Source organism: Propithecus coquereli, unplaced genomic scaffold (genome assembly GCF_000956105.1).
Source record: "Propithecus coquereli isolate 6110/MARCELLA unplaced genomic scaffold, Pcoq_1.0 Scaffold302, whole genome shotgun sequence".
Taxonomy (NCBI): domain Eukaryota; kingdom Metazoa; phylum Chordata; class Mammalia; order Primates; family Indriidae; genus Propithecus; species Propithecus coquereli.
This window is the reverse complement of record NW_012148642.1, coordinates 225,736-239,077: the sequence shown is the minus strand read 5'-3', so window position 1 is coordinate 239,077 and position 13,342 is coordinate 225,736. Positions and strand designations below refer to the sequence as shown.

At 37.6% G+C, this 13,342-nt stretch overlaps 1 protein-coding gene across 1 annotated transcript; it reads left to right on the top strand.

Annotated features, from left to right (window-relative positions):
- Positions 1-10,701: 10,701 nt before the first annotated feature.
- On the top strand, positions 10,702-11,769 carry LOC105814692 (olfactory receptor 9A4-like). Its single transcript, XM_012649760.1, is given in 2 exon segments — positions 10,702-10,885; positions 10,888-11,769. Coding segments are annotated over 2 exon segments (939 nt in total). The 5' UTR covers positions 10,702-10,749; the 3' UTR covers positions 11,691-11,769.
- The last annotated feature ends 1,573 nt before the right edge of the window (positions 11,770-13,342 follow it).

The window sequence follows — 13,342 nt, the reverse complement described above, 5'->3', positions numbered from 1 at the left end:
AAATCACCAACAGAAAACACACAAATACAAAAAAGTGGCACCGAAGACCATTAATAAGACACTTGTTTACACAATAAGAACAGAAACAAGAAGGCATAGCATTGCCTTGTGCAACCTCAGCTGGGAACATGTGCACTGGGTTACTTAAATTTTTCACAGCTCTGTGCACTCTTGCATATGCCATGAATGACCTTGAAAAAATTGCAAGTATAATGATTTTGAAGTTAAAAATAAATTTTAGTGAGTAGGTGAATTTGTAAATGTGGAATCTATGAATAATGAGGTTCAACTCTATCATTCTTTTGTTGATGGTTATTTGTGCTGTGTCATCGTTAGCTACAGTAAATTAAACCAGTATGAATATTCTAATGGAAGTCTTTGTGAGGACATAAATTTTCATTTTTCTTTGGTAAATACTTGTAAGTAGAATTGCTGATTAATAGGGTAGGTGTATATTTAACTTTAAAGAAACTGATAAAACTCTTTCCAAAGGAATTTTACTATTTTATACTCCTCCCTACTTCTGAATTATCCACTAGGTCAATATGACCTTAAAAAACACTTGGAGGGTATCTAAAGAAACTGAACCATGCCCTGAATTAGGGAAGCTGGAGCTGCGCTATGGGTTCTCAGTGAAAGGTTCCATTCTCCTTGGGTTTCATTTGCCAGCAGCCTTCCTTCACATTTCTCCAACAGTCATCACATGACCAACACAGCTGCTCCAAGGCTGAGACTTCCTGGGTAGCTGTCCTCACGGTTCCCATGGGGATGGGACTCCTTACTTCACAATGCGATTATTGACTCCTCATATGTTATGCCATTTCTGGAGCCTGCACAGGGTTAACACTGAAATGAAAGCTTCCTGCACACTTCTTACAAGTGACTATGTGGATAGGCTCGATATAAACTAATTTCAAGAGATTATAAATTGATACAACTTTTTGGAAGGTGATTTGATAACAGCAAACAAAATTCAGTACAATAATTTGGCAAGATATAACTGCACAAATGTGTAGGCTCAAATGTGAATATATTTATTGCAGCATCATTTATACTAGTAAAAACCTGGAAAAACAAAATATTCATCAGCAGCATACTCATTAAGTAAATGTTTTTTTCATAAGGTGAATATTTATTTAGCAATTACTTAAAATATGAAGACATAAAAGTGTGGAAAGGTTTAATAAACAAACACATATAACAAAAAGAAAGTAGTAGGACAATAATTTTACTAAAATATCAAGTATTTAAATGACCATATAGAGCTATTAATGTATATGCATAGAAAATTTCTGTATGGATACACTAGCATCTAATATTAGTGTTCAGCTCTGGCAGATGGATCAGGAAGATCAGGCATTGGCAAGAGAGACATCTTCATTTTATCTTACAATCTTCTATAAAATTTTTATTTTTTAATGTGAACTGTGCTGTTTTATGATAAATGGAAGTTGTTTTTTCAAATGTATCAGCTCTTCACTCTTTACCCTTCACTCCAAGCAGCTCAGGGAGGTGCCCTGGCGCATGTGAAGGACAGGAATGGATGGCTGGACAGCCACAGCTGGAAGGTGTGCCCGTTGGAGCGACTAGAGATGTGACAGAGAAAAAAGGAAAAACAGCCCTTTATCAAGATATTTCCTTCTAATGTAAGATTCAGATCCCAAGTGAATAAACAAGTAAAAGTACAGTATAACTTCAGGTACTGATGAGAACAAAAAGGACAAAAGATTCAGCCTACTGAGAGGTTATAGAGGGAAGAGACGTGTGTTATTTTAGAGAAGCTGATAAAAGGGTCTTCTGATGAGGAGATTTTCAGCAAACACTTGAATGAGGTGAGGGAAGGAGCCCACACGTCCTGAGGAGCTCCGTGTGACCCACTCTGGTGTCTTCTTACAGTTTTCCTCACCCCAGGACTCTGGAGAAAATAGGCAGTCACAGTGGAGATGATCTGCTCTGTGGAATTCTCTAAGGGTGGAGACCTTGGCAGGTTGGATACAGGCACAGATTTCCCACTGGGAGGTCTTGCCCCTGCTGGAACCAGGGTGTTGACAACTAAGGAATGCAGATGCTATGTTGCCTCCACACCACAGCTGTTTTCTTGTATCTTGGCCCCAGGGTGGAGATTGTGTTGGGAGTTGAGAATTAAAGTTCTAGCCTCTTCACTCCTTCTGGACTCTCCTCCTCTGTGTCATCTGGTGACAAGAGGAATCAAACTCTCAGTGATGGAGGTCACTAATTTAGAGCTGACTAGACTTTGCCTGCCTGGAAGACACATATTCACTGAGATGAAAGGTGGGGGGTGGCTTTTATCTTAAAAATAGGGAGGAAGAAGTAGATAATCTACTCCCAGTAGCCAGCATCCTGGAAGTCAGGGAAAAATTCAATTTTTTGTCTCAAAATAACCTGTGTCTTATGACAATGTGTAGGATAGACCCCACCTCAAGTCAGCCAGTCCTACCAACACACAGAAATGATGATAAAGACAGCTGAAGTGAAAACTTTAAAATATACATAATGTAAATGGAGCCTATATTCAGAGGAAACAAAGGAAAGAGTAACTTTGGGTCAGATTTGCTAGAAATACTTTATTATAACTGTTGAGATGCAGGAGGTTTTTGCAGGACAAAGACATAATAGGCGGAGAAGACAGTTTAGTTCCATTCAAGATGAAAGGGTGATGGTGTAAATGAGCAGGTTGTCATTAGAGAAGGAGATAGCATGGCTGGTCAGGATGTCCAGTGAATTGAGAGATGAGGGTGCACACAGGAAGTGGATGGATTTTCGTACCTATGGTACAGAACTGGTGACCAGTGCTCATCTTCTTGGACACATACATTCATCTATCTATCTATCATGAGCCTATGTATTGTCTGTCTATATACCCTTACAAAAAATTTGACAACAACCTTTTATAGAGTCATGCTGAGTTGAGGAGCAGAAGGGGAATATTTCCTTAACCTGGAAATATCTTTAGTTCTTTTGAGATAAGAAGCAATGCAAGCTTTCTTTTGCTCTTTCCATTTCACAAAGAGCAAGCACCCAGGACTCAATGTTTGAGAATCACACCAGTGCTACTGAATTTTGTCTCTTAGGCTTTTCAACTCTCAAGAACTATGCCATATTCTATTTTCTACCCTCCTCTTCGTCTGTCAGTGATTGTAATAAGAAATTAAATCATCATCTTTGTTGATATTAATAAATGCCTGTAATTCCCTGTATACTTCTTTCTTGGCCACCTCTCTATCCTGGAGATCCTCATCACGTATACTTTTGTCCCCTTGATACTCAGGGGACTGTTACTTCCCATGATTCAAACAATATCTTTGATGACACATATTGGCCAACTCTATATGAACTTTTCTTTGGGAACCACAGAATTTGCATTACTGGGAGCGATAGCCGTGGACTATTATGTGGCTGTCTGTAACCCTTTGAGGCACAACATCATTAGGAACAGCCACACCTCTGGGTGGTAATTGTGTTATTGGTGTTTGAGTTCCTTTCTGAAGTCTGGCCAATCTATGCCACACTTCGGCTCCCTTCTGAAAAATCAATTCAAAATGGATTAAAGGTTAAAGTGTAAGACCTAAAACTGTAAAATTCATAGAAGAAAATATGATGGAATAACTTTTTAAAGATGGTATTAGCAATGATTTCTCAGATATGAAACCAAAAGCACAGGCAACAAAAGTAAAAATAGACAAGTGGGATTATATCAAACTAAAAGCTTCTGCCCAGCAAAGGAAATGATCAACAAAATAAAAAGACAACTTATAGAATAGGAGAAAATATTTTCAAACCATATATTTGACAAAGGGTTAATATCCAAACTATATAAGAGACTCCCACAACTCAACAGCAAAAAAATCCAAACCAAAATGAACAAACAACCCAATTTAAAATGGACAAAGGAACTGAGTAGACATTTCTCCAAAGAAGACATACAAATGTCCAACAGGTATGTGAAAATGTGCTCAACATCACTAACTATCAGTAAATCAAAAATGCAATGAAATATCACTTTATATTTGTTAGGATAGCTATTACAAAAAAAAAAAAAAACAAACAACAAAAAACAAATCCAGAAAATATAACAAGTGTTGGTGAGGATGTGGAGGAAAGGGAACCCTTATGCTCTGTTGATGGGAATGTAAAATGGCATAGCAGCTATGGAAAATGGTATGGAGGTTCTTCAAAAAATTAAAAATGAAACTACCGTATGATCCCACAATCTTATTTCTGGGCATGTATCCAGAGGAATTGAAATCCAGTCTCAGGGAGACATCTGCACTCTCATACTCATTGCAGCATGTTTCACAATAGCTAAGACATGGAAGCCACCTAAATGTTTATTAATGAATAAATAGATAAAGAAAATGTGGTATATACACACAATGGAATATTTTTAAACCTTAAAAATCCTGCCGTATTTGACAACATGGACGAACCTAAAGGACGTGGTAAGTGAAATAAAACAGGCACAGAAGAACAAATACTGCAATATCCCACATATATGAGGTACCTAAAATTGTCAAATTTGTCAAACTCATAGCAGAGTAGAATGGTGGTTGCCAGGGGCTGGAGGAAGGGGAAAATGAAAAGTTTCTGTTCAATGGGTATAAAGTTTCAGTAATGCAAGATGAGAAAGTTCCAGAAGTCTGGTATATAACATTGTGCCTATAGTTAACGATACGTATTGTGCACTTAAAAATGTGTTCAGAGGGTAGATCTCGTAGTAAGTGTTCTTACCACAATAAAAACAACAACTGCAACAACAATAAAGGGGCAGGAGGAACTTTCTGGAAGTGATGGATATGATTATTACTTTGGGGTGATTGCTTCATAGGTGTACACTTATTTCCAAACTTGTCAAATTGTATACTTTAAATGTGTGCAGTTTTCTCTATATCAATTACACCTCTATAAAACTTAAAAAAATAAAAAGCAAAGAGCAGGAAAAAAGCTATAGTAATCAAAACAGTGTTTTATGGGCAAAAGAATGAGAAATAGATCAATGGAGCATAATAGGGAGCCCAGAAATACACCTACACAAGGAGAGTCAACTGATCTTTGACAAAAGAACAAATGCAATCCAATGGAGAAAGGACAGAAGATAGTCTTTTCAACAAACGGTGTTAGAATAGTCAGGAATCAAAAAAAAAAAATCCAGACACAGACCTTATACCCTTACGCCTTTCATAAAAATTAACTCAGATTGTATCATAGACCTAAATGTGAAATGTAAAACTATAAAACTTCAGAACACAACATTAAAAAGGTAGGTGACCTTGGCTTTGATGATGACTTTTGAGATACAACACCAACAGCACAATACATGAAAGAAAAAATTTGATAAATTAGACTTCACTGAAATTGAAAACTTCTGCCCTTTAAAGAGTGTTCAAAGAATGAAAAGAAGAATCACAGTTTGGCAGAAAATACTTGCAAAACACATATGCAATACAGAATATGTATCAAAAATATACAAGGAGCTCAAAACTCAACAAGAAATCTACTCAATTACAAAATGGACAAAAACCCTGAACAGATACTTCAGTAAAGAACATATATACAGATGACAAATAAGCATATGAAATGTTCCACATCATATGTCATTAAGAAATTAAAACAACAATGAAATGCCACTGCACACCTGGTAAAATGGCTAAAATCCAAACACCAAATGCTGTGAGTATATAGATCAACAGGAACTCTCATTTATTGCTGGTGGGAATGAAAAATACCACTTTGGAGTTTGGCAGTTTCTTACAAAACTAAATATACTCTTACTGTTTAATCCAGCAACTGTGCTCCTTGATACATACCCAGATGAGTTAAAAATTTATGTCCATACAAAAACCTGCACATGAATGTTTATAATAGCTACCTTCATAATTGCCAAAATTGGTGGCAACCAAGATGTCTGATGTGTGTTGAATTTTGTTCCTCTAAATTCGTTTGTTAAAGATTTAACCCTTAGTACCTCAGAATGTGAAGTTATTTGGAAATAAGGTTGTTTCAGATGTAATTAGCTAAGATGAGGTCATACTGTAGTAGAGTGGACCCCTAATTCTATATGACTGATATCCTTGTAAAATGAATGTCATGTGAAGACACACATAGGAAAAAAGCCTCATGAACATGAAATATAAACCTTATAAGCAATGGAGAAAAATGAACAAAGCCAAATGTAATGTCCTTGAAAAAATTAATAAAATTGATAAATCCCTAGCAAGAATAATCAAGAAAAAAAAGCATACAGAGTACCAATATCAGATATAGAAACAAGGGCTATCACAATAGATACAATGAGACTTGAAAGTATAAAAGTGAATATTATGAGCAAATATATGCCAATAAATTTTACAATTTAGATAAATTATAATTTTTCAAAATGGACACAGACTGGAATAAAACTTCGGAATAGTCCTATAGCTATTAAAGACATTGAACCAGTAATTAAAACCTTTCTCACAAAGAAAACTGATGGCCTATATGTCCTCATGGATGAATTTTTCCAGACAATTTAGGATGAAATAATACAAATATTTTCCCATAAAATAGGAAAAGAGGACATATTCTCCAATACATTTTATGATGATTAAAATTACTTTGATGTCAAAACCTGATAAGGTCCTTACAAGGAAGGACAACTATAAGCCAATATCTCTCAATAACATAGAGGCCAAAATCCTAAGTAAAAAGTTAGCCAGATGTAATTAGCAACTTAAAAAGGGACAGTATACCCCAGAATTCTCTCGTGATCTTTCCCAGTCAATTTTCTCCCAGCACAGAGGCAATCATTGTTGGAGTTTCTTTAACTATAGATTATTTGTGTCTGTTCTGGGGCATGTTATGATAGCATCATAGAGTATGCATTTTTGGTGTCAGATATTTTCATTCAGTGTAATGTATCTGAGATTTGTCCATGTTGTGTGAATCAGTAGTTTGTTACTTTTCATTGCTAAGTATTATTTTCTCATATGAATATAAGTTAATTCTCGTTATTTGGGATAATTAAGTCTTGTAAAGGTATCAGGAACTCTGAATTAGCAAATATCGAATCATTGCTGAATAGTATTTCCTCACATGACTATAGAATTCTCTCACTGATGGATATTTTCTGTCATTAGTAACTATAATAAATAAAGTACTATGGATGTTATAACAGAAGTTTTTGTGAGGACATGTTTCCATTTGTTTTAGGCAACTACCTAGAAGTAGAATTTCCAGATCATAGAGTAGGTAGGTGTATGTTTAAGTTTATAAGAAAACTTTTTCCAGAGGAGTTGTATTATTTTTCATTCTTTCCTACTTCTCCATTTTCTACTCTGCCATTGTATGGTTAACAACCGTAGAATGATACCTGGAGAAACTGAATCATGCCTTGAATTGGGGAATTTTGTTCTGCAATTTAATTTCTCAGAGAAAGGTTCTATCCTCCTCAGATTTCCTCATTTTCAAACACTTTTCCTTCACATTTCTCCAACTTTACTCACATGACCAACACAGCTGCCTGGACAGCTGTCAGCACAGTTTCCATGGGGATGAGGACCTTTGGGATGTGTTCTTAACTCACAGGATAATTATTGTCAATTGACATGTTAATTTCATTTCTAAGTCTGCACAGGGTTAACAGTGAAATGTCCTGCCAAGAGGCTCCAGAGATAGTCTTGATATAATCTCACTTAAAGAGGTTATAAATTGATGCAAATTTTTGGAAGGTGATTTGATAATGGCTAATAATTTAATAAAATTATTTTAAAAGATATATCTGTACAAATGCACAGACTTACATGTGCAAATATTTATTGCAGCATCATTTACAGTACTAAAAAATTGGAAAAGAATGAAATGTTCATCAGCAGCATTTCATTCAGTAAATGACTGGTATATTTATAAGGTGAATAGTTATTAAGCAATCACTTAAAATGTGATTGATTTATAATTACTAACATGGAAAGGTTTAATACACAGACATACACATGCACTCACATACATACATGTATATATTTATATATATTATGTGTATATATTTATATTAAGAAAAGGGTAGCAGGGAAATATGTTTATTAAAATATCATTTGCCTTAAAGTAACATATAGAGATATTCATATACAAAGATATGTGCACAGAAAAGTTCTGTATGAATACACTAGAGACTTACAATAATATTTAGCTCAGGAGCTGACTCAGGAGCATTAAACCAGTGGGGAGAGGGACATTGAAATTTTGCCTTATCCAAATCCTCTCTCTCACTTACTGGGGTTCTCATACCTACAGCAGAAGGTATCTGATAGGAGTGCAAAGGTCATCTGGAAAGGTGGGCTTCATAAAAGCTTGGAGATGAAGAGAAAATTTTTGACAGAAGTCCATTTGGTGGCTTCTAGATTTTCGATATGTGTCTTGGAGCCCCTAGAGGAGTCATCAGCTTGCAGGGAGCTTAGGATCTGTAAGGCTAAATGGAATAAGCACAGAGCAGCTCAGGAAGCTATTCACAGTGTGGGTAGTTCGGTGATAACTTAGAGCCTGAAGAAAGGCAACCTAGGTGTAGAGAATTACCCGAGGAGGGAGATTTCAAGTTTGCCCATGAAACAACTTTTCACTGTTCTAAAACTTGATTAGCCTCAGGAGGGAAGGGTGAAAGTTTTCTTCAGGTTTTCCTTGACATCAGCCCTAGTGTGTTTCTGAACTTGTACAAATTGTTCCTCAGTGAATAACTAACTATCCTTGGAGACAGAAAAGGGAGAGAAAGAGGGAAGCAGAGAGAATGAAAAAACAGGACACAGCAGGACTCCCCTCAGCTCTGGTATTTCTGGACTTTTTCTTAAGCTTCTGTGTGTGGACAGTGTCCTTCCCTATGCATGGAGATGACAGCAGCTGCCTGTCTCCTGAGCATAGCTGTGGACTAGCCAGGTAGGAGCTAACTTGGGCTGGCCCTTAGAACAGCAGTAGAACTTTCCAGTCTAGTACCCTTCTCTGGAGGTGAGTGTCTTCCAGGGGTTCCTCTCTGTGAGGAGGAGAGCATTTTCATGGAGGGCCTGGGCTTGGCTGCCTTCTAGAACAACAATACTTAGAGCCTGAAGAGTTGACTAGGGGAGCTGCAGAATAGCTGAGCTCTGCATTAAATCCTCCCTCCATGGCAGAGAGCAGGTTCATCTCTTCTCTGCCCACTGCTGGCGATAGGCACAAAGCGCTGCCGTTACCTATGACCCTGCCCTCTCGTTTTTCCCCATTTCTTCCTTATATCTGCTTGCCATTTTGTAGGGGAGCTCCAGGGAGAGAGGTGCAGGTTGGCTGGGCATTGCTTTAGAGAAGAGTGAATGGAGAGAAAGCAAATAGGTTTGGATAATCTTTGTTCATTCACTGATTTTTTCCTTTAATCTATTTATTGATATGCTTATTTAAAATATTTATAGAATGCATATTTTGTCAGATTCTGTTCTTGGCACTCATGATATAAGAAAGATAAAGTGAACAAGAAAGAGAAAGGACGTACCTTTGAGGTACTTGATTAAATGTGGGATTTTGATGATAAATTAATAAACAAATAAAAGTATAATATCATCTGAGAAATTGCTGAGAACCAATAGTAAGAAAAATACAGCCTAATAGAAGTTAGAGAGTGGAGGTGTGTATGTATTGTTTTAGAGAAGATGAATGGAAAGGGGCCCATGAAGAGGAGCTATTTGAGTAAAGACCTAAATGTAGTGAGGGAAGGAGCCCAGATATTCTAAGGAGCTCAGTGTGAACAATTTTGGTGTCTTCCAACACTTTTCCTTGCCCACCAGGACTCTAGAGAAAACAGGTGGTCACGGAAGAGCTGATCTCTGTGGAGTTTTCTGAGGACTGGAGACCATGGCAGGTTGCATGCAGGCACAGACTGCCCACTGAAAGGTCTTTTCCCCAGGCTGGAATCAGGGTGCTGGGAACTGGGGAATGCAGAGGCTGTGTTGCCTCCACACTGCAGTTGTTTTCTTGTCCCTGGTCCCACAATGGAGACTATGTTGGGAGTTGAAAATTAAAGTTCCAGTCTCTTCATTCCTTCTGAACTCCCCTCCCCTGTGTCATCTGGTGACAAGAGGAATCAAAACTTTAGAACTAGAAGTTGTTAACTGGGAGCTGGCCAGACTGCCTGTGTGGAGGAGACACATTTGCTGAGATGAGAGGTGGGGGATGGCTTTCTTCGTATAAATGAATATATTGCAAATGGAGCCTATGTTTAGAGGATACAAAGGGAAAAGCAACCGTGTCTGTATGAGATCGGCTGGGAATACGTTCTTGTAATTGTTGAGATGCAGCAGGACTTTGCAAGATGGGGACATAATAGACAGAGAAGATTATTTGGTTTCATTCATGATGGGAGGGGTGTTGGTATAAATGGATGGGTGTGTTCAGAGAAGCAGACAGGGTGGCTGGGCAGAGCAGAGTTGGAGGCAGAATGTCCAGTGTATTGAGAAAGTGTGTGTATGGTGGCTGGGTGGTGTTCATGTTTATTATATGGTATTCACTCATGAACACAATAGTGTTCATCTTCTTGGACTTACACATTTATCTTCATGTATGATATATATTCTCCATAAAAGATTTAACATCAACCTTGAATAAACAAATAGAGTCATGTTGTGGAACTGAGGAGCAGGAAGGATTTTGTCAACCTGGAAATGTCTTTAATCTTTTTGAAATGAGAAGCAGTGTTATCTTTTTTTTTGCTCTCTAGATTTCACAGGAATAAGAGCTCAGAACTAAATGTTGAGGAATCACTCTAGTGCCACTGAATTTTACCTCCTTGGCTTCCCTGGCTCTGAAGAACTACACCATATTCTTTTTGCTATATTCTTCTTCTTCTACTTAGTGACATTAATGGGAAACACAGTCATCATCGTGATTGTGTTGATAAACATCTGCAGTCCCCCATGTATTTCTTCCTTGGCCACCTCTCTGTCCTGGAGATCCTGGTTACCACTATAATTGTCCCTGTGATGCTTTGGGGATTGCTGCTCCCCAGGATGCAGACAATGTCTTTGACTGCATGTGTTGCCCAGCTCTTCCTGTACCTTGCTGTGGGGACCACAGAGTTTGCATTACTTGGAGCGATGGCTGTGGACCATTATGTGGCTGTCTGTAACCCTTTGAGGTACAACATCATTATGAACACTCGTACCTGCAACTTTGTGGTAATTGTGTCATGGGTATTTGGGTTTCTTTTTCAAATCTGGCCAATGTATGCTACATTTAAGCTTACTTACTGCAAATCAAATGTGGTGAACAATTTCTTCTGTTACCGAGGGCAACTGCTCAAACTATCCTGCAATAATACTCTTTTCACAGAGTTTATCCTCTTCTTAATGGCTGTTTTTGTTCTTTTTGGCTCTTTGATCCCTACAATTGTCTCTTACACCTACATCATCTCCACCATCCTCGAGATCCCTTCAGCCTCTGGCCGGAGGAAAGCCTTCTCCACCTGTGCCTCCCACTTCACCTGTGTTGTCATCGGGTACGGCAGCTGCTTGTTCTTCTATGTGAAACCCAATCAAATGCAGGCAGCTGATTACAACAGGGTAGTTTCCTTGATGATTTCAGTAGTGACTCCTTTCCTCAACCCCTTCATCTTCACCCTTCGGAATGACAAAGTCATAGAGGCCCTTGGGGATGGGGTGAAACACTGCAGTCAACTATTCAGGAACTAGCTTTGCCCTAAGGCATTTTACATGGCAAAGCACTTATTATGGATTCTAGAATAATGGGAAAAGGACTTACTATTTTTGAGCTGCATTATAATCATTATTATTATCAAATAATCTGTGTGCAATACAAGACTTTTAAATTATGGCTACAGGTTTTAATGTGGTTAGTTGTTAGTTGAAATTTACTTTATTATTTCTAAGACATAGCTCCACTTATATATATTAGGTTATTAAGTATGGAATGTATGATTTCCTTAAGTACTAAGTTTGACAGTTAATATCTCTGACATTTCACTTTGACACTTCTTCTTTTTTTTTTTTTATTGTGGAGGTACATCCTTATCTTTCAAACACACATTTTGGCTTGTGATTAGCTTTAAAATTTTTTAGAGCAATTTTTGTGAAACCATGGATAAGTCAGAAATTCACGTTATTTTTGAATATGAGTTCCATCAAGGAACCAGTGCAGCACGGGCAACTTAAAATGTCAACGAAATGTTTGGGAAGAATGTGGCTAATGAATGCACAGTATGTTGATGGTTTGAGAAGTTCCATTCTGGTGATTTTAATCTTGAAAATGAGCCATGTGGGTGACCTGAGACCAAGATGGATTATGGTGAGCTGAAAGCTGTAGTGGAAGCAAATCCATCTCAATCTATATGTGAATTAGCAGCAAGGTTTGACGTTACTATTCCAACAATATTGGACTATTTGAAACAAATGGGCAAGGTAAACAAGCTGGATAGATGGGTACTGCATGAATTAAACAAGAGTCAAAAGAGAAATCATCTGGAAGCTTGCCTTTCTTTGCTGTCACGACATTAAGTTGAACCATTTCTACACCGTATTGTTACATGTGATGAAAAATGGAAACTTTTAGACAATCACAAGTGTGTTTGGCACAATGGTTAGTTAAAGATGAAGTGCCAAAACACAGTCCAAAACTGAATATTCATCAAAAGAAGCTAATGGTGTCTGTTTGGTGGTCCAGTGCTTGTATTATCCACTACAGCTTGAAACCTGGTCGATCAATTATAGTGGATGTCTACTGCAACCAATTGGAGGAAATGATGATGATGCTTGCAATTAAGTAGCCGAGACTGGTCAATAGAGACAGACCAATCTTCTTGCAAGACAATATTCTACCACATGTTGTACAAACAATGCTGCTCAAGCTATAGAAGCTGGATTTGTAAACTCTCTGTCATCTGCCATATCACCAGACCTTGCACCAACTGACTACCACTTCTTCCAGGCTTTGGATTACTTCTTGTAAGAAAAAATATTCAATTTTCAACAAGCTGTGGAAAATGCCTTTCATGATTTCATAGTCACTCGCTCTCCAGGCTTCTTAGCTGCTGGCATAAGCAAGCTACCATTAAGATGCCAAAACTGTGTCGATAGTTTAGGCACATACTTTGATTAGTTGTACTGCTTCATGTTTGAGATATAAAAAACTAAACTTTTGATTTGAAATCTGACATTTCATATTTAATAACCTAATATATACCTTTCTCAAGTTATGATAATTTCACAACAAAACTGTTAAAACTTTTAAAACGAGAGTTTGATTTCGTCTGTCCCCATTTGGACACCCTTAATATCCCTCTCTTGCCTAATTGCTGTGGCGAGGATTTCGAGCACTATGTTGAATA